The sequence below is a fragment of the Parasteatoda tepidariorum genome, chromosome 8 (assembly GCF_043381705.1).
Source record: "Parasteatoda tepidariorum isolate YZ-2023 chromosome 8, CAS_Ptep_4.0, whole genome shotgun sequence".
In the NCBI taxonomy this organism is placed as follows: Eukaryota; Metazoa; Arthropoda; class Arachnida; order Araneae; family Theridiidae; genus Parasteatoda; species Parasteatoda tepidariorum.
The window spans coordinates 89,535,602-89,561,880 of NC_092211.1; the positions used below are offsets into that span (position 1 = coordinate 89,535,602).

Genomic DNA, 26,279 nt, shown 5'->3' on the forward strand with positions numbered 1-26,279 from the left:
GAATAGGTCAAAAAGTATAATTTTTATACCAAAGTTCATAACTCTTATAAATTGATTCATTCAATAGACTCGGTTTTGATCTTATTCGATTTAACGTAAACATTGAATCTTATTGTTCGCTTGCCTCTGTAGCAAAGTCAAACGCGTTAAAAAGTAAAGAACCGTTTTCAAAGGTGGAGGCATAACTCAGATTTAAACAGTAAAGCTCTAACAACAATTAAGTTTAAATTTAATTCCTTCTGAAATTTTTAGAGTAAATTAATAAATTTGCCTATTGACAGGAATTAACATAATTAATAGCAAAAGTTTCATATATAGGAGAATTCTAATCAAAAGACCCATTTCATAATGTTAATTATGAACTGCTTGTTTAAATAGTCTGAATTATTTCAATTGGATGATTATTATCCATAATGAATGACATAAAGTTAACTGTTTGAGAGATTTTTAGACAAACTAAATCTAGTGTTTGAAAGAAAGTCCGAATTTGACGAATTTATTTTTAAAATATAAATACTTTAAATTATTTTTTAATGTTTTTATGAAATATTTCTGCAAACTGTTTTTTTCTTAAATTTATATCTTAAATGGAATGAAAAAAGTTATTTTAGTGCAAAGTTTTTGAAACAAAAAGTATTTTTCTGAAGTAGTGAATACTTAGCGAATTCAAAATTGGGTTTGGTGAACACTATTGTTCAAATTTTCTGAGAAGTAACCTATAAGTACTATTCTTTTTTAAAAGCAAACACTTTTTGATAACTTTAGAACTGTTTGTTTTATCGATTTGGGTCACATTGCATTCGATTCAGCGGAGAAAAAAAATATTTTGGAAACATTCGACACTTTAGCGATGTGTAAATCCAGCTAACTCTTGCCTCCTCGGAAAATTCTAGTCGAGATTAAAGCCATATTACCGGAAAGGATTTAAATTCGTCAAAATTTTGTAGCTCTTTACTCTTTCAAAGAAAGGGACTCATGCATTTAAAGGCTCCGTATCATTCAAAAGATCCAGTAACAAAGCACATCGGGCCCAATAATAAGCTCAGAATTAGAAAAAAGAAATCAAAATGACAGACTTCGTTTTTCTGTTCGGATAACAGTTCTTTATTTATTTATTTAAAAAAAAAAGTCTTGCTAAATCGGGAGATTATATGCACTTATTAAGAAATGTTGGAGCAGACTTCGATTTCAGGCTTCTGCAATACAAATTAGTCATGGTAGAATTAGAGGACTTACTTTTTTTGAAATTTATGATTCCCCTCTTTAAAATTAAAATATTTAACTTATTCACTAACAAAAACTGTGACAGAAACTAGGCAAAAATGAATTGCTTTTGCCATTTTTTTTCTCCGTTTCACTTTCACCCAGACACATGTAGCTGCTAAGCTACGCAACGAAATGGTACCTTTCATTCAGATTAAACCCCATAGATTGAACCACATAACGTTAAATATGAATGCTTCTGAACCACTTTGGGAAATATTTGTAGCATTAGTAAGTTTCATTTTAATGTGCATTGAATTTAAGAAAACTTTTTTCAAACAAAAAAAAAAAAGGGGGGGGGACGAAGAAACGAGCATGAGCTTCCCTTAACTTCAGAGGTAAATCAGATTCTGACTGAATCTCTCTAGGTTGTTAACTTCAGAATATTCATATTGATTCTAAATTCAATGTTTTAATCCAGTTTACAGTGTTTCCTTTACCATTCAGGAACGGACCTCAAAGTTAAAATGTTCCGTTCTTTTAATGTCATTATTTATTACTCATTTAATGATAACCGTTGCTATTTTATAAGAAATTTGACACTTGAAATTCTGTAGCATTTTTATTTTAAATTTAAAAGCAATGAATGAAATGTATACTTTGAAAGAATTTTAGCTTTGAATCCTAATCCATGGTTGGGTCATAAAATATAGAGTTGTAATTCGGTAGTTATCAGCGTGTGTATAGGTGACACAAACATGGTCTGTGTATTGTTTTCAAAATAATCATAAATCTATACAATTTTTTTTATTGAACATTCACATCTCTAAAAGAATACGTAAATGAGGATTTATACTGTTTGTGTCAAGAGCCAATTTTTTAATTAGAAAAAACTCCGGGCAAACCTGGCAGTGTTGGACACTAGGCAATTGTGATTTTGTTGAAACTTTCTGGACATGTTCTTTAAGAAAAACTATTTGATTATTAACTATTATTATCTTTTATGAACTATTTTTATTTCTGAGAAATTGTTTTTTAATTTTTTTATCTGAAAAGTATAGTTTGACAAAGCTGAATATTCTCAGGAATTATCAATTGACATAAATCAATACTTTTTGGAAAACTTTTTGGTTGTGTTCGACTACTTCCGCACAAACGATAACTCATGAATAGTTGTGAATAGAATGAATAATTTTGAAGTCATGAGGGCTGCACGTTCTGTCACTTGTATAGATAACAACGATCTCAGATTTCGATAAATTCTCTATCGAGTCAAAAACTCACCTCGTGTTCACTTCAGATAATCATATTAGCCCTAAATGACACATTTTAACACATTATTACAAATGATACATTTAACATATTATTTAATATAAACACTTTTGAAGGTATTCTAAATATTTCCGCATTCAATTAAAGGCCTCGTTATATCAAAGTTGAATACGTTACTATAGATCTGTTCGTTGAATTTTTTCTGCTATATTTAAAAACTCCTTTTTTAGAAAATTTCATCTTAGTTCGACGAAGGCAGTGAATGACCTCCTCCTGTTCTACAACTTTAAGGTCACACACAAAATATACATCACACGTATATTGCTTTTAAATGTCACTCATTGGTATGAATTTATTGAAATGTGGCTCACAGTTAAGGCAAGAAGATTTTAAAGGCAACCGTGTAAAAAAGTAGTCTCATCTCGAAGATTTTTTGAATGATCTTAGACTATCGAGGTCAACACTAAGAATGTGCGACTGAGTGGAAAAGTAGTAGAAACAAAGCAATTAAGACAAATGTCAGTGCCGTGTCTTTTCCCAAAATACTTATGTGTTCATGCGTATTAATTATTTTTCCAAAATATTTCAGAGGATCCTCAATTTTGATGGCCTTCAAAAAAATGTGAGAAAATTTTTTTAAGCGAGTATCTAATAGTTTTACGTGCAGAACGTATCCTGAAAATATCAACAAAATAGAAAATGTTTTGTAACCAACCCTGCTTTAAAGAAACTGGCTCTTTGAATACAATACTTAGGTATGCATACATTTAGACAAATACACAATACAGGAAAGAAAATAAACACTGCCGACATTTACTAAAATAATCTACAAACATTTAAGATAACTAGAGAGAGCCTTCACGTTTAAAGGCACTATAAACATGAATTCATGATGTACGACGCAATCTTTAAAAATAATCACCCTCTATGTGAAAGGCAAGTATCTAATCTATCAATGCAAGACCCCCAAAAAAGAGTCACTTTTTTGTAGTGCTATATTCCATGACTTTATGGGTATTTTTTGTCATAGGGTTTCGAAATTCAAGTTTGGCAATCACGAAATGCAGGTTGCTTTGTTCGCCATTGTTTGGCCGGCTACAAAATGGCTCGCCAAGTCTTACTTAATTAAATTATTAAAAAATTATTGGTTATTAATAAATTATAATGTAATTAATGATTTAAATTATTATTGAAAAAAATTAAATATATATTAAAAAACCGGAAAACAAAAACAAAAATGAAAAGATGTAATCTTCTATTTTGTTTTGATTTTTTTGAGTGCTCCTCACACTATTGTATTGATACATTTTGCTTTGGCTATATTGATACAATATTAGAAAGCACTTCTTTTTGCGGATATAATCGTGTGAGCTGACGAAATGATTATAGCTTACCATTTTTTTTGTTTTTCGGCTTTTTAATATATATTTTTTACAATATTTTTAAAAATATTTATTAAACGTAATAATTAATAAATAAATATAAATAAATAAATAAATATATAATAAGTGAACCACGTTGAATAATTTTCGATAGAATGGTTGATTCTTCACGTTCTAGGGCTCAATCTTAATGGTTCGAGGGAATAACCTTAAATAGGCAAATCAATTAACAATGATAATATTTTAAGTTGTGGAAAAGAGTTGTGTTTTTAAAATTTGATTTCTCAAGAACTATTCGATAGATTTTACTCAGATTTCATATTTTGCCATGTAAAATTACATTCTTTAAAATGATGTAAAAATTGTATACCTCACAATTAAAAGTTTTTCGTTCATTTTTAAATAAAATAAAAAATTATAAATATTTAATAAAGGTTATTTTTTGCATCTTTTCTTCTTCTTCTCATTGGCACGACAGCCCAGGATGGGCCTTGGCCTTCTCAACAAGCCTATGCCAAGACATTCTTCTCTTAGCCAAGGCTCTCCAGTTAATTATCTTTAAAATTTGTAGGTCCTTTTTTTGCATCTTTGGACGAACGAATTATGTGCAATAGATAGAGCGAAACACTCAAAAAGTAAAATTAACATTAAGGGGTCGCTCTCCTCACCAAACTATTGAGACCCCAGATTGCTGATACCCCCTATATTTTGGGGGTCAGAAATCTGAAACTGTTGAAAAAAAGGTATATTTATTCAGAGAAAGGGTGTTTTGTGTCTGATTTCTTAACTTAAAATATCTTCTTAACTTAAAATATCGTATTAATTGGCATATCTTCCCCTCGAGCCATTAAGATTGAGTCCTAAAATGTGAAGATTCGATCATTAGATCAAAAGTTACTCAGGGTGAACCGTTTTTTTCTTTTCTTTTTATGTTTGCTCACTGTACAATACTGCAGAGAGAGAAAATTGATTTTATGCCCTTTAAACTTTATTCAGTACAATTAAATAATACCAAATTATTAATAATAAGTCCTTTTGACTTACTTTATTATTTTACAATTATAATAGACATTAGATGGCTTAAAGAAAACTATTTTTCCGAATGGTTCGAATCTGATGAGTTTAAAATCACTTCAAAACTTTAAATTTCTTTTAAAATTTTTACAGATTGAAAGGTTTTTTTTTTAGTGTTAAAGTTAAGAAATAAGTCATAAGAAATAGCCAAACATCAAGTCACTGTGGTTGCCATTTGGTAGCCAGACTTTGAAGTAAGATCTTATCATTCCTGAAATTATACAAAAATCACATCCACTTCTAATTATTACTTCATTATTTATAAAGTATTATTTGCTGTATTGATATTATTGCCTTATTATGTTTAAACAAACACTCTTAGTTTACAGGATTAGAAACACACTAATGACTCAAACTTTATTCACCGTTCATGCATTTTCAATCATTTGACTTAAGCAACTAGTTAAAAATAGAAAAGAATAATTTATGATTATTTAAAGTGAATAATATTAATTCAATGCTATAATATTAATTTTCGTTGCGCATTCCGTTATTATATTTCATTAACTTCTATCTGGACTGCAGGTAACATTTGAAATAGTCAATATAAAAAAAAATGCAGTTTAGGCCGTGGTTTCCGATCCCGTTCACGATGAAAGATGTATATGTTAACATGAATGTCGACTTTCACCAGTGAATGTCAACAGTCACATAGTCGCTTTGGTGATCGTCCAAAATATTTGTTATATCCGATTTTATATTAATTTATTCGTCGATATTATTATATTTATTCGATATTTTAACATGTGCTAAAGATAGATTAGAAGTAACATCACTGTTCAGAGTACCGGTTAAATGCATACTGGACAATGACACTTGATCTTAAAAAAACATTGATGTCGGGTACACCGGGCAAATGTATACCGAGCTGTGGCACTGAACCTTAAAAAACATTGAGGTAGGGCATACCGGGCAAATGTATACTGGGAAGTGTCACCTAACTGGACCTAGTATTTCGGAACATTTACCAAAGTGACTATGTGATTGTCAACATTCACCGGTGGAAGTTTTGGTCATTCTCATTGAGGTTGGATTACTTCTCGTTCCCGCAAAGCAAAAAAAAAAAAAAAAAAAAAAAAAAAAAAAAAAANAAAAAAAAAAAAAAAAAAAAAAAAAAAAAAGGAGCACCAAAAACATGATCGAAGAAAGATATTTGCATTCAGATTTCGAGAGTTGATATTAAAAACTAACTTATTTAAGCTCGAAGAAAAAAGAGTGTTTTTCAAAACCTATTCGTTGCTTTAAATGTTTCAGGAATGATAAGCGCCTCCAACCGATATCATTATTTTCTCCATCTGTTTTTGATGCCTTTTATAATGGAAGGTGGTTTGAATTGGCGAAATCTGGACAGCCACTTCACAACCAATGGATCTTTGGCAACTTTAAGGGGATCAGCAGGCCACTCTTCAGGGCAGCGTTCTTGAACGCTATTCACCAACTCCAGTTCCTCACCTTCTGGAATGGCCAAAAGAACACGTGGGCTCGAAATGGGCCTGCTATGTGAGGCTAATTGGTTTAAAATGTCAGGACTGTCTATGTACAATTTGCGAACGGGTCGGTTGAGGGTGCGGTAGACGTTTCCTTGGATTTTGGAACACGGGGAATTGAGAACCCTTGCAGAGGTGGGGAACTCTTCTCGGAGTGTGACACCGTGTTTGTGATTTGAGGTGAGTTGTTTGAGTTTGAGAATCTTGGCACGGCACATGACGCAGCGGAGTGGCAACAGACGCTGAGAGACTGCCATCTGGATGGTTTTGACGAAACATCGGCGGCACACTACTTTATGACCACATGGAAAGGTTTGCATCGTAGCTTTGGCACTGATACATATGGCACACTGGAAGAAAAAAAAAAGATTTCTAATACAGCTGCTGTAGTTAAATATCATTTTTCAGCTATATGAAACTAATATGAAATCAATTAATCTTATTTAAATATTCTTTCGCTCTATTTCTAAAAATTTGTATTAAAAAAACTGGAAATTTTGTAAACTTGCAAAGAACTGATTTGTAAACTATGTTAAGGATTTTATTTGATGCATAAACGTTTCCTCTGAAAAAGTGCGGTTTATCACTCTATTTCACCAAACCCTACAACTAAACAAATAAATAATATATATATGATAATAATATGAAGTAACTCTCTCAAGATAAAGTGCCACGAAATTCCTCCGCAAATAAACCCCACAATCAAAGTAATTATTTAATCACACCTGCAAGTGACGTCGTACTGTGAGTGTCTCGATTCTGATGACATTTGACATTGAAATGACTCCTTCGTGACATTTGTTTGCGTTAACAACTGCTCTTTCCACTCTATTTCGAGAAAGCCAAGCCAGTCAAGTATCCATTCTCTTAAGTGACGCATCCTAAATTCTTTCACAAAGATTTTTTCTCAAAAATTTCAATTCTGTCACTATGCATTTACGCAGAGACTTAACGCAAAGACGGCTACGAATCCACGCAGAACATAAACAAACTAATGATGCATCGGAGTTGCCAGGTACACGAAACAAAAATATATCATGGTCACAATAAAATGCACAAACAAATAATAAGTGAAATAAAATACGTAGATGAAAAAGAATTAAGTTACAACAGATTCGATGTACGATACGGCGCTGTACTTAATTAATTAACTTCTCGTTCATTAACATTCGAACTTAACTGGATTATCGCTTATAAGCGATCAGCTGGCGCTAACGTTATAGGTCACATGTGCTGATATCCGTGATCTTCTTCTTCGTGAAGAGCAAGTACCCAATGAAGGACCCTTCACACTGCATGCGAAAAATTCGTGCATGCGAATTCGATGAGGCGAGCGAGAACATGATTGGTGAAATACATTTACCCACAAAAAAGTGGCCCATCAAGTTCTTGTTTTCGAATACTATAATAATTACCATTCAGGGGGGACCCCACCCTGAATATTTCAAAAATTCGAAAAAAATTTTACTGCATTTTTCGAATCTTTGGACCCTTTCTAATGTCTGTCTGAAACGATTTCTCGATACCTAACTTCGTTCGGAAGTTATACCGGAAAATAGAGAGTCGTCGCTGAGCAAGTAGAAAGGCTCGTTCGGCCGGATTAGGAGGGGCGACATTCTTTTTGTGTCTCATTCATTCTGTTGACGGAGAAGATGTATGGACCTGGAATTGCAGAATAAAGGTTAGTCATTAATAATTGACTAGATTGAACATAAGTCAAAACTTTAAAAGCGTTTTTCTCAAAACGCTGTTTTTTGACTTGGCCTAACGTTTTTCTCATGATCTATGCAACGAAATAAGCTGTTCTTTACTTAAAATTACGTAAAAATATATTCTTCAGAAAGTAGCATAGGAGTTTTTTGATATTTTTATATTTCGATTTTATATTAATATTTTAATGAATATTTTTTTAATGAAAAACTAATCTTTTTTTTTTTTTTAAGTTGCAACCATTTTGGTAATTTTGCGAATATCAAAAAACCGCTAGGCTACTTTTTAGATCATGTCTTTATGTTTCAGAAAATCTAAACAAAATCGTTTTCCTATGCTTCAGGACTTCTAAATTCATGAGGCCAGTGAGATGGTACTTTTTGATGACCAGTCGCGCACCAACACACCAGCTGCCACCAACTTATTTTTTATTATTTTGTAAAAGAAAATTTTTTAAAACAGACTTAAATTGTAGCTAAATGGCATAAAAAAAAAACAAGGAGTCTCTCTCTGCATTGTCTCATTATTCAAGAAAAACTTTAATATTTTGCCATCTCAGGATGGGGTCCTCCCCTTAAGTTACTTCTCAAGCTACAGTTGAAAAATTCATGTTCCTAAACAATTTGAAACTCACACTATCGTAAAAATTTGATTAAAAAAAATTCTTGCACTTCGCATACAGAATTCTCTGTCTATATTTATCCTTAGTGGAATTTTTTTTGGTTCTGTTTTAACGTCATGACAATGGCGTCAGACAATGATCGAACCAATAATCAAGAATCGATTAAATTTTTATGGATCTCGTCTTTTAGGAAAAGGTCAAATGTAACAAATTACATTCATCAGGTTTACTCAGTGTGACGCTATTTCTCTCCCTCCCCCCATTCTTTCTATTCTGAAACAGGGAACTATTTTTTACCTACGAATTAAGGACTTCAACCATTTTCGCTCATTTTTGAAGACTACTCACTCAGTATAATGATTTCTTTTTTGTATCCGCCCAAATGTTTTCGCGTTTGGAAGACAAAAAATATTTTTATGTACACTATTGCTAAATGAGATCTGTAACAGAGCGACAGGCTTCGAATGGTGCAAAATCCATGTTTTATTAATATTCATTTAGTTTTATGTTCATTTACTGTAAATTAAATACTTTCAAAACTAACTAAATATGAAGAAAGAATGAATGAATGAGACCTTCTAAGAATGAAGAAAGACTTGTTCTGTAGAAATAATTTTAGAAAATCGATTTTTTTTCCCCTCATAAATTTATTCCTCCGTTGAAATCTGACGGACACATTGGGTCTTCACAAAATCATGCACATTTATTCAGTGAAATCTATACAATTTTTAAAACTATTTCAGTTTGAAATACTAAGTGTTTTAGTTATAATATTGTTTTTAAATAATATTAAGCGATACATTTGATCCAATCTTCAATGGGTCAAGTTTAAAAAAAAAATTGCTTCAATAAAAATAACCCCAATAACCCCAATTTTTTTCTATTTCTTTATTTTTAAAAAATCATGATTTTTACCAAGAACCTTGTTTTAAAAACGTGATACACCCATCTTATTAAATTTCGTGAGAAATGCCAATTTTATTTCTATTCTCATTTTTTTATCTCAATGAAGTCGTGATAATCAAAAGATCAACAGAAAGAGTTTCTGACGAAAGTCCCACTACTGCAACCATCTCAATTCAAAATGTTATTTATCAAAACGACCTTTAAAAATGTTCTAGATATCTTTTTAATCTTTTCCTTAACACACACCTTTTATTTGGGTACCGGGGGGGGGAGGAGTTAAGCATGTTCGCTCTTTTTAAATAAAGAGTGTTGTATGCAGGGTAGACATCACGTGGACAATCTGTGATACACATTTGGCTGATGGGTTGAGGTTTTGACTGTGATGTGGAGAAAAAAAAATCACCCTAAGAAACTATAGTTATATCACTAATTCAGTACCTATCTTAATGGTTCAAAGGGTTGAATGAGTGAAGAAACTGTGGGAGAAATGGTGAACACAAAAGTTTAGAGAATAAATCTACAGTGAAGTTTTAAATGCTGAAAAATCCCACCACGAAAGGTCAGTTTGTCGTGAGGAGTTCTTTTGTTTCAGTTCAAAATGAGAAGGAGTGGAACATTGATTTTTTTTGTACTGTCGTCGAACAGCTGACCCAATTTTGAAGTTATCACAACCAACGTTCCTTTTTGATGGAACTAATTTACATCTGCGTTACACAAAGAGGAAAACCACCCATGGTTAGCCTGACGACAAGGGGACTCTAACCCATCATCCGCTTACCACAGTGGATTTACACTGCAGTCCATGTGAGCCGGGTACGGAATTCGTATCGACAACCTCCCGCTGGGATTCATAAAAGCATTGCGACGCTTTATCCCTTGGACCACCCCGGAACTGATGTACATTGTTTTTTTATTTTATTTTATTCTCGTTGAACAGCTGACCTGATTTTGGGTTTACGACTACCGTAGCCTTACCATTTTGGACCTAATCCGAAGACTGCCTTCGTGGTGGACTTTTTGATGGAACGAACCCGCTTTTGCGTTACATGGAGATGAAAGCCACGGAAATCCAACAGGGTTAGCCTGACGGCAAGGGGACTGTAGCCCATGATCCGTTTGCCACTGACGATATTTTACGTCATCACAGTGGTTGGGGTGCGAGTCTGGTGTGGAATGCGTATCATTGGGATTCGAGCCCAAATCGCGGGACAATCAGAAAATTGATTGTCGAAAAAACCCCGATCGGTTGTTCAGAACCGGTTATAAAAGTAAAATAAATTGACCCAGTATCTATATCACAAACATTCGTTTGAAAAATTTTGAGTGGGAGAAAGTACTCACTAATTATGTACTAATTCTGTGCTAGAATAAGAGATGAGTTTAGAAAATTTCAATTTTAAGATAACGCCGATGTTTGTTAATTTTTTAATTTTTATTTTTTCAAAAAACGAGTCATTAAAACAATTTTCATGTGGCTTTTCACATTAGCTTTATAGTATAAATCATTTTCGATAAATAATTATTACCTCCTCATCTTGTGACTGGGCTTGTTCGGGCTCGTGTTCTTCCAGTCTGACCAGTAACTTGTCCTAAAAATAAGAAGAAAATTACTCTCACAAAAATGAAGCTCTTACACTTATAAATATTGAAGAGTAAAATAAACTTTATCAAATCTGACGAAATATTATTGAGATCAACCGCAGCGTGATGAAAATAGGAAGAGCCACTTCATATGAAAGCTTTGTTGAAAGGCTACAGTTTCAATAATAAATGAAGTACTAATAAAGAGACAATTTGTTTAAGAATTCATTCCGGGAGGAAGAAGGGCCACAAAATTTATGGATCATCAGGGTGGGGTAATCTTCCATTAAAACGTAAAAAATTTTGCTTTTCGCAAAAAATTAAACTGAATTAGGTTTTTATCATTTGAACGCAAGCATGCCACAGTAGTATTGGGGGAAAAAACGCACTTTGTGCGAAAACATAAAACTTCAAAAACATGTTTTCCAAATTATTATGAAATGCACCATTTGAAGAAAAATTATTATCCGTACATATAATAAAATAAAGAATTTGTGTGTGACCGAATGGCGGATACACCGTAGACACTAAAAATACGGCAGTCGACATGAAACAATGTAAACATCAAATTAAAAATAAATGACGAAGCCCGATTTTCAAATTTTTAATTATATTTTCAATTCAGGGACATTTGAAATAATTGACAAAACTAAATCACCTATAGTTTAATTTAAAGCAATGGCTTTCCCTAAACTTATGAATAAATTCCATTTTTTAAAGATAATATCAGTGATTTTTGATAACTGTAATAAAATAAGATGTTTATTGCGCGTTCTGTAATTATTTTTTATTCGCTGTGCCAGAGAATCTGAATGATCAATAGAAGCATATATGGACATTAAATTAGTATTCTTAAACTTATCTGAAAGCATGTGTCCATTTTGTTAATAAGCTTTTCAAATGAGTTATTATAAAACTATTAAATGAAAATCGCCGGCGTATTTTGCTTTGAAAAACAAAGTGAATGCAATAGTACTTTGAGAAAAAAAAACATTAAAAAAAAAGCGTCAATATTTTTACTTGAATGATAATTAATTTTGGTAATAGTTTCTAATTGAAGAAAAAAAATAATACGTTACCTATTTACTAAATGTAGAAACGGTACTCATTCGCTTAAGAGAGCGTGAAATTTAATGAAGGGTTAAGAAATCTTGAATAATAACATGTGCACATTTTTAAGCTACATTATTTTCATTGTAAAATTAATATACAAAATTAAAGCGGAATATGTTGACGTGAAATATCTCGAGCACTATAAAAAATTTTTTTTGTTCAAGTTTTGAATTTCGTCATTTAAAATAACGCCGTTTGAAACGATGTAAAAATTTGCATATTTTACAGTTGAATACCAGCAAGCGTAGTCATCGTGACTATGGATCCTGATAAGCTGTTGAAACGTGACATTTGTTTACGTTAGCAACTGTTCTTTCCATTCCATTTCGAGTAAGCCTAGCTCGTTAAATATGAATTCTCTTGAGTGACATATTTTATGTTCTTTCACAAAGAAGGCATTGGTTTATTTCTAACTTAACACAGGCAAGAAGTCATTGCAGAACATTAACAAACTAACTATTAAACAACACACAGAACAAAATAATCACGGTAACAAAATATGTAAACAAATAATAAATCTTGGTAAAATAAAAGATGTAGACAAGAAATAATTACATTTTAACAAATTGGATATGCGACAATTTGTTGTATTTAATTAAGATAATTAATATTCTTACTTAAATGGATAAAAATTTGTTCGATCTTATATACTGCAATGTTACTAAGCCATCTTTTTTATAAACAACCAGCTGGCCTTTAGGTCAGGTGGTTGTGTATCGGGAGTATTCTTAAGTTAAGAGTATCCCATTCGAAATAATTTCGACAATTATTAAATAAAAAATTTTTGAAATTCAGTAAATAATTATAGTAAATTTTTTTTACATTAAAGTATACTTGGATAGGCGAGTTTTATAATTGAGTTAAAAATAACTTTAGATTCACTTAAAAAGTTCTTGAAATTTGGAGAACGAATCATTTACGGCAGGTGAAATGTAATTTAGTGCAGACGATATTTCAAGTACGAAAACGTACTTTCTCTGAATAAACATACCTTTTTAAGACGGATCCTCAAAATATAGGAATAGGGTCCCCGTAGTTTGGTTAGGAGAGCGATCCAAATCCTCAATGTCAATTTTACTTTTTGCGAAATAAAATATTTTTACATTTCGCTTATCTCAAGATAATTTCATGCAAAAAATAAATTTTAGAAAAATATTTATTATTTTATTTAGTATTAGTCTAAAAAAATATAATTATAAAGTATAAAATTTTTGACACCATTTTTAAAAATGCAATTTTTCATAGCAAAATACAAAATTGGAGTGAAATCGGCTGAATAGTCCCTGAGAAATTGAATTCTAAAAAAAGTCGTATATTAAAATTTCGATTTCTTAGAAACTATCCTACCGATTTCGCTCGAATTTTGTATTTTGCCATGTAAAATTACATACTTTAACCCTTTTACTACCAATTTTTTTCTGAGAAAAAAATGAAATAAGTACTTAAATATATCAGTTACAATGCAAATATCGATACAATTCTGAAAAAGGGTAAAAATTACTGAATTGTCAGTGATATCAAGGAATACCAGTGGGACATGCATTCATAATAATACAAAGCATATTTAGCTCATAGGGTTATTTGAAACTGCCTGCGGGACATATATGTCCCGGTGATAGCGAAAGGGTTAAAATGACGTCAAAAATTGCGTACCTTGCAATTCAAATTTCTTTCGGCTATTATTAAGTAAAATTAAGAAAAATAATAAAAATATACTAAAAGTTATATTTTGCATAGAATTCTTTTCGGCTAAATGAATTTTATATTCGCAAAATTCAATTATTCAAATTTTTTTAAATTCTCTTAAGAAATTCTCGAAATATGGTAAAAATTTGCAAAAAGTAAAGTTAACATTAAAAGGTCCAAACTTTGGATCGCTCTCCAAACCAAACTATGGAGACCCTATTTCCCAGGTTGCGGCTACCCCCCTCTATTTTTTTTGGGGGGGGGTCAGAAATCGAAATTCTTTGAAAAATTTGTGTTTATTCAGAGAAAGTACGTTTATGTGCCTGATTTTGTAACTTAAAATATCGTCTCCATGAATTAATTAGAATATTTGAAGTCATCCCTTCCAACCATCAGGAACATGTCCCAGAACGTGCAGATCCGATCATTAGATCAAAAGTTATTCAGAGTGATCCGTTTTTTTTTCTTTCCCGGCACTCTATGCACACATTGGGGGTCATTTTCAGCAGGGAAAACAGAAACGCTATCTGATAAATCACACAAAAAGAAAGTGGGTTTACAGTACGTATACTCGTTGCTTCGTATACTCGCTTTGTGTGCTTTTCAAAGCGTTTTTCCCTCCCCGAGCTATTATTAGATTGCTGTCCTAGATGTGTATATACTTTTCCCCAGAGAATGCCGAGTAATAAAAAAAAATCTTATAAGGAACATACTACACAAAAAATTAAAAAAGTGAATCAAAATGTGTCGCGGTTATTATTTTTTTTCATTCACTCGATAAGAAATAAATCCATATCAACAATTTTTATGTCAATATATTGTCCGATCCAAAGTGATTGTTTTTTCGTGATTCTAAAAATCGATTGTAATGGTATCTGATTCCGTAATGGCAATCTAAATATTTTATAGCATTTCTGTTCAAAAGAACAGGTGTTTCATGCTAGAACAAAAGACATGCGAACAAGATCGGGAAAAGTGTTTTAAAAAAATGAACAACAGAATAGAAAAATAATACATGAATGAAGTTTTCAATTATTTAAGAATCTAGTTTCGTAGAAATATCACTTTAGTCTGCAAGAGATTCATACACGACCGAAATCAAGAGACCGGTGAATGTCGACAATCACGCTTTGGTGAATGTTATATTATATTCGTTGATATTATTGGATTTATTCGATATTATAACATCAGCTGAGGATCAGTATTCGGAGTACCGGTTAAATGCATACTGGGCACTGAAACATTGATGTAGGGCATACCGGGTAAATGTATAGAGGGTAACTAGTTTATATATTTCGGACATTTAACAAAGTCACTATGTGGTAGTCAGCATTCACCGGTGGAGGTCTACAACCACCCATTCACCGCAAATTTTACTTAATCTTAAAATTAAATTTTATTAATAATTTTAAATTTTATTTAACATAGTTAATCAATTTAATAAATGTGCATCAAAATTAAATTTTAATGAAGGAATGAAAACTTTCCATAAATGTGCTCATAATTTTGTAATTTTAGAAAACTTTGAAAGGTACTTAATTGCTGAATGCAGCAGTAAGATTTAACCCAAAAACTTTATTAATAATCACTTAATAATAAAAAATATGCACACATACTTATGCTTTTACAATTGGATGTATAAATACATTTTTTTTCCTCGAAAGAAAGAAAAAAAAGAATTTCGTCTGACTAGCTTACACATATAAGACATCTATAACAGTCTACAAATAATTTGTAATGCATATATAACTAAACAAAATAAAAGAAGAAGATAAACTTTCGGTTTATGGAAATATGTACAAGAAAAAAAACAGTTTTTTTTGAAAGCTTCAAAAAAGGAGACGAATACGATCAGATGACGTACGCTTTTCCAGATTTGCCAGTTTTCTGTTGACTAGAACCTTTAAAAGTAGACATCATCTTTTTGTGACGTCAGAACTTTCAGTTGTTATGGTAACGCATCCAGAGCACGATCTTGTTTCTACGTCTTTCTTTTGATTGCGTTCTTTCCAAAAAAAGAAAGATTAAAAATATTGGATCTTGGAAAATGATTTTTCTTCTTCTCTCGATTGTTTATAGATATAAATATTTTACTTCTCGCGTGTTCATATGTAAGATTTCTTTGAATGTAGCATTTACTATAAGAAATATTTTAAAAATAGTTGACAGAAGTTTTAGAATTTAATTGAAAATGAGCAAACGTTAAAAAGAGGCGGAGAAAATGTTATAGCTAAAATATAATCAAATCTAACGACGATATTTGAATACACAAGCGCTTTCCTCTCTGATATATATTTCCCAATGCAATCAAATTTAAATAAAATGTTTTATAACCGCCGTTGAACAGCCGGCCCAATTTTCAGATTTACGACTCACTAATGTAGCCCTGCACTTTTGAACCCAGTCCAGAAGACAAGGGAACTCCTGGATCAAGTATTGGGCGAAATTTGCCTTCGGGAGGACTTTATAATGGAACTAACCAGCATTTGCGTTACATGGCGAGGAAAAAAAAATCGAAAACCTCCCTCGGTTATCCTGACTGCAAGTGGACTCTAACCCATGATCCATTTATTACTGAGGATATTTTACGTCAGCACTGTGGTTGGTGAAAGCCAGATGCGGATTTCGTAACGACCAGCCATCATTGGAAGGCAAACGCTCTATTCCGTGAACGGTTAAAAATGAAATATTTTTATGTCGTTGAACCCAATTGTTAAGCTTCACGACTACTCCTGTCATTTTAAACCTAATCCAGAAGAAAAGGAAATCATTGGATATTATTCCTGGATATTGCCTCATGCATAAATGACTTCATTTAAAAAAAGGATTAACAGAAAATTTAAAATTTTAATAATTTACATAAATTTGAACTGTAAATAAGGAAAGTTATCTTTAAGAAATAGGGAGGCCGAAAATACGTCTTCGTCCAGACGTTTAAAACACACCCATAAACTCTTTAACACACATTTTCTATTTCCAAGCGCCACTTCACGGATTTCAGAAAAAAAGAAGTCGCTTTCAGGTTAATAAAGATCATAGAATCTAATTGAAGAATGACGATAAAAACTGAGGAAAAGTCTGCGTATATCAAAAATAAAGTTTCGATGGAACCTTTTTTAAAATAATGCGTGACACAATAAATCTGATATGAAAGAACTCATTTTGCACAACACTCTTATCAAGTTATTCTAACCCTTCAAAAACGATCGTAAAAAGAAAGATAAAGAAAAATGAATGTTGGGGTTGAAAGTTAAACTTAGAGTATCTTAAACTACTGATGGGTCCCCAATCGGGGTCATAGAACCTGCAGCAGAGGTCGCCAAAAATTTAAGCAATTTGCACATTTCTTTAACTTACTATAGTATATTATTTAATATAGTATATATTTATAGTATAGTATAATATAATAATAATTAATAGTATATATATTGTATAATATATATGGTATAACATATAGTATAGCACAATATTTAGCAATTTTTCAATGACTAAATATTTTCACGCAATGTATCTGAAAATAGATAAGACAAGAGAGAGAAAGAAAAAACGAGAACTTTTTACTACATATATTTATTGTATTATATTTTAAAACTTTTTAGTTATTTATAATTTTCACATTGTTCTATGTTTTAAATTTAAAATCGAGAGATTTGAAACTGCATTAGTATGCTACAGTTCAAGTAAATAAACTGGCAGTTTCACTCACGTGCACGTCGTCCAAGTTAATTTTACGTGGGTCCCACGAAATGTTTATAAATCTTACGGGGTCTCCACACCAAAAAGGTTTGTGAAACCCAACAATGACTTACTTTAAGAAATAAACATTGAATAGATGATATTCCTAAAGAGATTTCTCTCTCTAAAATGACTTAAATGTCAGAAGAAAATCTTTATTCATCCATCAAATGTCAGTATGATGAATTTGGACTTTCTTATAATATATCCCCAACACAAATATTTTGTAGGTGAAATTCAGAAGGAAGAATAGATAACCCAGCTTGTTCTTTAATGATTTATTTTGAAAATAAATTATCCTATGCCGAAATAAAACGAAATAAAAAGGAAAAGAAATTTATGAGGATGCTGTTGGAAGTTCAGAATGGCCACGATTTTCAAGGACTGGAGCATTTATTTTTAAATATGGACATTTATATTAAAACTATTATTATTTATTTTAAAACAATAAACTAAACTTCATTTCATTCAACTGCATGAAAATTAGCAATTTAATTGGATGAGAATTAAAAAAAGTTTCGAATAGATTTCTTTGTGCAAAATATTTTAAACAAATACATAATTTTCTTCAAATGCAAAAAATGAATTGAATAAATAAGCCACAAAAGCTACTTTTTTAAATAAGGCGCGTCTCACAAATTTATGAAAGAGAATTAAACATATGTATTAGAAAATAAATTGCTCATTATAAAAAAAAATTAAGGGTGACATTTTTTTGTTCAGTTTTTAAAAGCTTTTAACAATGTCATAGATATAATTGAAATTAAATCCTTAAAAATAGATCGTTTATCAGGTCACTAGAAGAAATTGAAAGAAAAAAAAACAGGAGCAAATAAACGAAACTAAAAATGAACAAAACAATTGTTAAGTCATAATTATTAAAAATACTTAAAATTAAACAAGTTAATTTTATGTTCTATCAGTAAGCTTAAAATCTTTGACATCAACATTTAAAAAACATTATTTTATTATTATAATTTTTTTAATTTTATACAGAACTTTAAAATCTGTAAGAGTCGGTTTGAATATGCCTAACATTAACATTATTTTATTGTGAAAATTTGAAATCATGAATCCAATACATGATTTGTATTAGTGTTTATGTGATTAGTTATTTAAGTAATATTAATAAAATTTGATTGTGATATTCTTACAGTTCTTAATATAATAAAAAAATAAGGTCTCGTCTTTACTCATTTGCGTCAAACATTAAAGGGCCACACAAATTTTACATCTTTGAGAAATTCATTAAATTCACTTTTCTTTCCAATTTTAACTTTTCAGCTCTCACGTATTTAAAATTTATATATTATTAGGAGACTCCTGTTCTCTGACGCTCGCCAACCTTCGCTGTTTCTTGGAATAAAACAATTAAAATTATCCAACTAAAAATATACATTCTAAAAAGAACAATTGCGTCTCCATTTCCCAAGCCTAAATATTACCCTAATGATACTACTATTAAGATCTATAAGTGTTCATAGATCATTTTTCTAAGTAATACTTTTTTTAAATAACTTTTAAAAAAAAAAGTATATTGTTGTAACAAATTCCGTGAATTCACAACTGTAATTTAACAATTTTTGTTTACCAAACAAACGGATGTATATTTTGAATGCAATTTTTGCATTCCTCACTTTGTGTGCATGAAGCTGAAAGTTAAGTTCTAAAATCATTTAAAGATTCTCTTTAATAGTCATTCACAGTAATGGAATTCGCACCAAAAAATAATAATCGTAAAACGTTTAATAAGGCCAGACACTGATTTAAATAACATTATCTTGAAATATGGCGTAGAATCACATTATTCTAATAATAATAATAAAAACAATCCTCCTAAACTTTTAATTTAGAAATCAAACAAAATTAAAACCGTAATAATGAATATACAGGTAATTTAAACCCTTTTTTTATCGTGTCGATGGACAATTAAATGGCCTCGTGTGCCTTCAAAACTGCATCCGCAAGCTCCAATACATCATTACTGTAGAGGATCTCGCGAAGTTCTGAAGCCAGTGGCACCATGCCCAGTAGTAAAACATATGGGGTAAGGGCTGGGCACGCGAGAATGTGATCCGGGGTAAGTTGGATATCGGTGTAGTTCTTGCAGGGAATATAAGTTCTTATTTTGTCGGGAAGAATTTTCATCCCTTTAAAGTGGTGTAAATTCTTCCCGACAAAATAAGAACAAAGCAATAACTGTAAGACTTATATCAATTCTATGCTGATGACAGCCAAACCAATATGAAAATGAATGTGGGAAAACTGGATCCTATCACGTGCTTTTCCAGAAAATAAAAATATGTTGCCAACAATAGAAAACTATGACACCATCATTAGATTTTTATAAGTAATATGAAATAGCTTGCAAACTAATGCTATTATTTAAATTACGCTGATTGCTAGAATAAGAGTTTTAATATTTGATACTTCTTTTTGAAAAGATTTTCTTCCACTCAGTTTGGAAGAAACCTATTTATTCCGAGGTTTCAAACTATGAGAAAAAAACTTAAAATTGCCGCTATTAAAACAATACTTATCCACCGACATCGTATAGTCAATCCATACCGTTACCAATGGACGACTTCGAAATCATTTTGTACCTAAACAAGGAAATTTCTCCATCACCTTCGTAGAGGGAAGTTTCTTAAACAGTGGAAGAAAACTAACTCTGAATAAATAGGTTTCTTCTAACCCAAATGGAAGATATGAGAAGAAACTCTCTCTTTCTGAAAGAAACATTCAACAATAAAATATTTCTTTTAAAAAACATTTCAGAATTGTAGTCTAGTTTATATAACAATATTACTTTTCAAGCTATTTAATATGACATTTTTAAATAAGCTAAAACTGAATAGCAACAGTAGAAATAAAAATAATTAATTTTTCAAGAGATTAAAACAGCTCTGTAATCTCACAATATACAAAGAAACCTAATTTCATAATTATAAAAAGAACTATTGAAATAACATAATCAAATTTTATTGATGCCACTAAATTGACAAATCAAATACTAAAAATACATACTACTAAAATGAATATATTAAATTCACAATGACAAACAGGACACTCATTTTTTAAAGAAATAGATAAATTCCAAACGACGTTTGGAATTTATCTATTCCAAACGTCGTTTGGAATAGATAATTTTTTAAAGAATAGTTTAGGTATAAATACTCAAACTGACTCACAAATAATATGATATTAGATTTTTAAAATTCTGCATGAAAATAGTTTTTTTAAAAAAAAAAAAAAAAAAAAGGAAAGTAGATCATAAAAGCTTAACGCTACTATATTAAATTTTTATTGTTTAAATTTAAGCTTTCCTTATAGTGCTTCTCAACATTTCAATAGAGTCATTTTTTAGTTTCATTTATTTTGACCAGTTTGTTTTCCAGTGTCCGAGGACAAAATACTTTCCTTCCGGACGAAATATCAACCCTGGTTGAGGAAAGACCCACATTTTTTTGTGACACGGAGAAGAAAACCACAAAAATCGGCCAAGATGGTCAAAGAGTGGTTGGGAGTATTGTCTCGTGCGAAGTCATTTATCTACTAAATTTATAAATAATAAAATCAAAGATTCTGAAATGAGAGATTGGAAGAGGTGGATCGATTCACTCCGGAGGATGCGGATGACCTTTGACATTCTGGGGTCTTGGCGACATGCCCACGCTTCCCTGGTGAGGAGGGAGTTGCTATTTTTGGAAAACGTCGTCTGAAGAGATGCTGTCTAGAATAGAATACTAATAAATCGGTTTTAAGCTTCCTTGTTTTTTTTTTTTTTTTTAAAAAGTTAATGGGTCAGAGAATTTTGAGCTAAGGGAGCACTTGTTTTTGATTTAACTGCAAAATCGTATTAACTGTATAGAGATCTCTGAATGGATGGACACGAATGTCTTAGATGCAAATGAATGAACATATTATTAATTTAGCAACAGTCAATTCAATGACAACGATTTTTATTCTCAGTGGAGCAATCCGAAAGAAAAGTTTAATTTTGGATTGAAGTTTATGACATTGCTTACTTTTTGAAACCTTCGCCGAATGAATAAAAAATATGTATCGTTTTCATGCCAAATCTAACTAGAATTATCGCCTGCACTCATTGGGTATACCTCAGTTAAATAAGTATTCATCTGAACGTACGTTATTCTGGTCAGTAATATTTATTTTTATGGACCGTATAAACATGAAAATGCATCCACATATATATGTGACGCGTTTTTTTGGAAATTGGAAATAGTCCATTTGGAAAGGGGTAGAGGTCCGAGACCTTTCAGAATGAGTCTTAGAATGAATTTCAAAATAGTGACAAAGTGAATCCATTCGGGTGATTTTTAACATAATAATATGATGGAACATCCACATGAAAAGTGATTATTAAAATGGTCAGAAAAATGATTATAAATAACTTTTCATTCAATGGATTTATTCAACTTTAAAAAATAACGGCTCATAGTATATGCCTTTGCACGTAAAGTGAATGACAACGTAAAACTACCAGTTGTATAACTATGAGCCGGTAAAATTAAAAAACAAGAAAGGAAGAGAAGCATCGCAAGAATCCTTAGGGGTATTCAAAGTCAACCACAAGAGATATTTTTTTTACTTTTACTTATTTATTTTTTGTCAAAACATAAATTGAGTTGCGAAATTGTTTAAATCCTCGAACCCTCTTTTTTAAGGGAAGACTATTTAGAAAGTCTTGAGACTAACAGAGCATTGGACAGAATATATTCCATAGACTTCATTTTATTCGTTTCCATGGAAACAATAAAAAAAATTATATACAGAGAAAGCGAATTCAACAGATATCCAAAAAACGTACTGGCGAATAATAATAATAATAATATTAAAAAACACAAGTGTACCCCCTGTCAGAAGATTGCAACGCCATCTTGCGTGGTTTGCATAGGCAAAACGTTTGTGTTCGCTGTTCACCTATATGTACTGGTGTACTCACTATTGTTCTTGCTTTATTTGTTGTTTCCTTTTCTTATTTATTTATTTATTTATTTTTTTATTAACTAATGTGATACGCATTATTGTCATCTGCATTACGCAATTGTGCTTTGTAATCGTGGTGCAGTTATGAATTTTGTAATTGTTTGCTTATGTGCTGTGTATTGTGCGAGCTAGACTGTCGGCCAGACGTGGACTATATGGTTAAGGGTTTTGCAAACCTAGGTACGTGTCCTCGTCTGGAAGAAAAGAAAAAAAAAGGCAAAACGTGCTCGCATCGCTCGTTACTGTTGTTAATCCAATTGAATTTAAATCAGCTATTTAAATATTTAAGACTAATTACTGAAACTAATTAATTGAGCTAAATGAGGGTCGCCGGAACTGACCTTCGTGCTCTAGTTAAGAGTCCAAGGGCCAAGAGACAAAATATCAGAAATCCAACGAGTCTTATGCATATTTGACGTGAACGACAATATGTTTCTTAGTAACCCAGATGTGATAGCTTCAGAAACAACTTTTGAAGTCAATTCGACATCCTTAAGCCTTGTTCCATCGGCACATATCTTGCAAGAGAGAAATGACTTTTCTCCGAAACCAAGAAAAAAGTACTTTCCAACGAAATATGCATAAGGATGTCATTAAGAAAACGTCAAAGAATTCCGAACTTCAAAAGTTGTTTCAGATATACTTTTTACATCCAAACACACATTACACGGAAGGTGAAGATTCAATGAATTTACAAGTAATCTCCCGATCAACTCCGCACCCTGTATTTAAATCATTTGTGTACACTGTAGCTCTGAAGACTCCTTAAGTAATCACATTACCAATGAATCGCATATAATATGTTCTATGCGTGATGAGAACTATCAAAGAGATAAAAATGGAGAAGGCATTCATGAAAAATGGAGAGAATACGCTCTTGAACTTTAAGAGAATAAAAGAAAAAATAAAAGGTTTGGACATTACTTTTATCGTTTTACACGGTCCATTCCAATTTTTTTAATTTTTTTTTTATATAGTTTTAAAGAACATCGGTGAACTTTGAAGGTTATAAAGACAAGTTGAGCAAAACAAATCATTTAAAGGGTGATTCAGATCGAAATGTTTCACTTTTTGTAAAAAGCCAATTACATTGTTATAAAATTATTTTGATTCATTACACACCAAAATTTTGTTCATACCCTCAAAAACTTCGGGTGCTCCTCATTTTTTTCATAAATGCGTATTCACTGAATTCAACCTATCCGTAAACTTTAAACTTGTTTTACACAAAATCATTTCTTTGAGTTTCTGCGCAAGATATTTTCAATTCTAGCAGCAAGATCTTTAAAATTTAGCATATACCTGAATAACGATTGCGCTGAAAAGCTTTTGACCAGACGGTACCCCAAAATAGTCTGGAAACTTCTTGGCGTAGATTTCTAGGAATCTCACTTAGATTCAGTTTAGCTGCATCGAGTTCTTCTATATGAATAAACAAAATGAATGAAACTGACGTTTTATTTGAATAAAATAATTTTTTTTTCATTTGGTTTCAGATGGTCAGACTATTTCATTGTTCCGAGTTCTGTCAGAAGTGCGAGCCATTGTCCTTGCAAAGCAAGAGCGGCAAGGATTTGCGGAGGAAGATTGAGAGCAGCTACCCGTCTTCCAAAAGCCTCCCAAACAGGCTCGATAGGCGTCATTACCTATTGCCCTATTTAATTATTGCACATAAACATCAATGATGTCCTTTCTATACACATGAGAATTCACATAGAAAGACATCTAGGTCTGTGTGTTCATCTAAAAATAGACTCATCTACACAAAGACACTGCCTCCTTGGTATTCATCTCTTTCAGGGATGATATCAGGTTCCAGGTTCTCCCTCTCAATAAAGCAATGCTTGTCATCACTATGGAGGCTAAACCTGGACTCATCTGAGTAGTTGAGAACAGACTTCCATGGGTCTGCAGTCAAGTGTTGCTGCTCGCACCTCGAACGTTTCATTCTATGGCATGACGAGAGCTGCACGCAAATGGCCTAGCGAATAAACCACATTCGTGAAACCTTCTACGCACAGGAGATACCCATCTTCATTAAGAGAGAGAGTCTGTTCTATTCCTTCGTGTACATGCGATAAATATGATCGGTGCTCGCCGTAGCGTTTGGCCGTCTTTGGGTGATCCTTTTGGATGTCCAACCTGTTGTTAGAAATGATTGCGAAATTCTATGAACCACAGAAAGGACTCCTATTTAGTCATCTGACTTTGTTCTTCCTCTAGTCTTTCCAGTTCTTCGGGATATCTGGGAGATTATTGTTACTAATTGGCTGTCTCCAATCCCTAAATTTCAGAAACTCAAGGAAATTGCATTCCATTGCAGCCCCATAAAATTTACATATTACAGTTTTATATTCAACAACTTTTATTCATTGGGATTGGCTTATTTTTGGGAGAGTTATCGCTATTTTTTGTGATGTTTCCTTTATGGATGATAATAAGTGTACAACTGAATATGTAACTACAAAAGTTTCTGGTCATGAATGAGTTAATAATAAAAATGTTTAGTCAATATTTTCTTCACCGACTTATTAAAACGATAAATAGTATACAATGCAGGAAAACGACACGAATTCCAAGGGGTTCAAACACAGCCTATCACATCTTTCAAATGACTCCGGTTTTGAAAATTTAATAAAAGTTTATTAAAACGAATGTGTTGTGACAACCAAACTTTCGCCCTATTGGAATACACATGACTAAATGTTAAAATAGCGATTAAACTCATACTATTTCATCTAGCATTAAAACTCAAACAAATTAACAATACATTTCCAGATCTTAAAAGGGTTTTGAAAGATCCGAGAAGAAAATGATAGGAAGTGCAATTGAAGACAGTGAATGTTCATTTTAATAGCAAGCTGCCAAGAAATAAAAAAAAGGGGGGAGATAGATAGGCATTTTTTTGAAGTACCCAGCTAAGTTTTTAAGCAGCAGAACACCTTTTTTTTTGTTAGGAAGAGGATAATTTAGACGGTGGTCGCTCACGTATTGCTTTATAAAAATAATGGGCTAAAATAGAAGTAGGAAAGGATCTTTGTTTTTCGCGTTTCAGTATTGATATAAGAAATAAATAAAAATATCTCCCAATTGAACTTCTTTCAAATAATATCTCTTTTCATTTATATTTCACTTAAAACAGTGAAAAAAAGTATAAAAAAAGAATAAAATTTTCTTTTTTGTAATAGCAAACGCTACTCGTGATACTTAATTTTTACTCACCATCTGCAAATTATTTACTAAAAAGGTTCCCCTATAGGAAATAGGGCTTAACCAACAGAGCCGCTGTACGACAAGACTAGAGATTCTGAAAGGGAATTGGGCTCAAGACTTTCTTTTTACGTCATTCAAAAAGAAAAATTGAAGCATCTTGATTTGATTTAAGAGATGGAGAATGCTATAAACGCTTAGAAACTTTTGTGAAATTTCTCAATGAGTATATTTCCAATAATTATTCCACATAAACTTCAGAAAATGAGTTTTAAATTGTAAAGAATG

The 26,279-nt window shown here is 31.7% G+C and overlaps 1 protein-coding gene across 1 annotated transcript; it reads right to left on the bottom strand.

Moving 5' to 3' along the window:
- Nucleotides 1-1,995: 1,995 nt before the first annotated feature.
- Nucleotides 1,996-24,729, bottom strand: LOC107443296 (uncharacterized). Its single transcript, XM_071183972.1, has 4 exons — nucleotides 24,545-24,729; nucleotides 21,393-21,504; nucleotides 11,183-11,245; nucleotides 1,996-6,768 (listed from the first exon to the last, which is right to left on the bottom strand). The coding sequence occupies exons 1-4, from the start codon at nucleotides 24,727-24,729 to the stop codon at nucleotides 6,214-6,216; spliced, it is 915 nt and encodes a 304-aa protein (XP_071040073.1). The 3' UTR covers nucleotides 1,996-6,213.
- Between the last annotated feature and the right edge of the window lie 1,550 nt (nucleotides 24,730-26,279).

Excerpts from the sequence above, each read along its gene's own strand:
- LOC107443296 (XM_071183972.1), bottom strand. The coding sequence starts at position 24,729 with ATGAAACGTTCGAGGTGCGAGCAGCAACACTTGACTGCAGACCCATGG. Across the intron at positions 21,505-24,544 it reads CAAGGAGGCAGTGTCTTTGT|ACAGCATCTCTTCAGACGAC; the intron begins GTAGATGAGTCT and ends ATTCTATTCTAG. Across the intron at positions 11,246-21,392 it reads GGTCATCCGCATCCTCCGGA|GACAAGTTACTGGTCAGACT; the intron begins GTGAATCGATCC and ends TCTTATTTTTAG.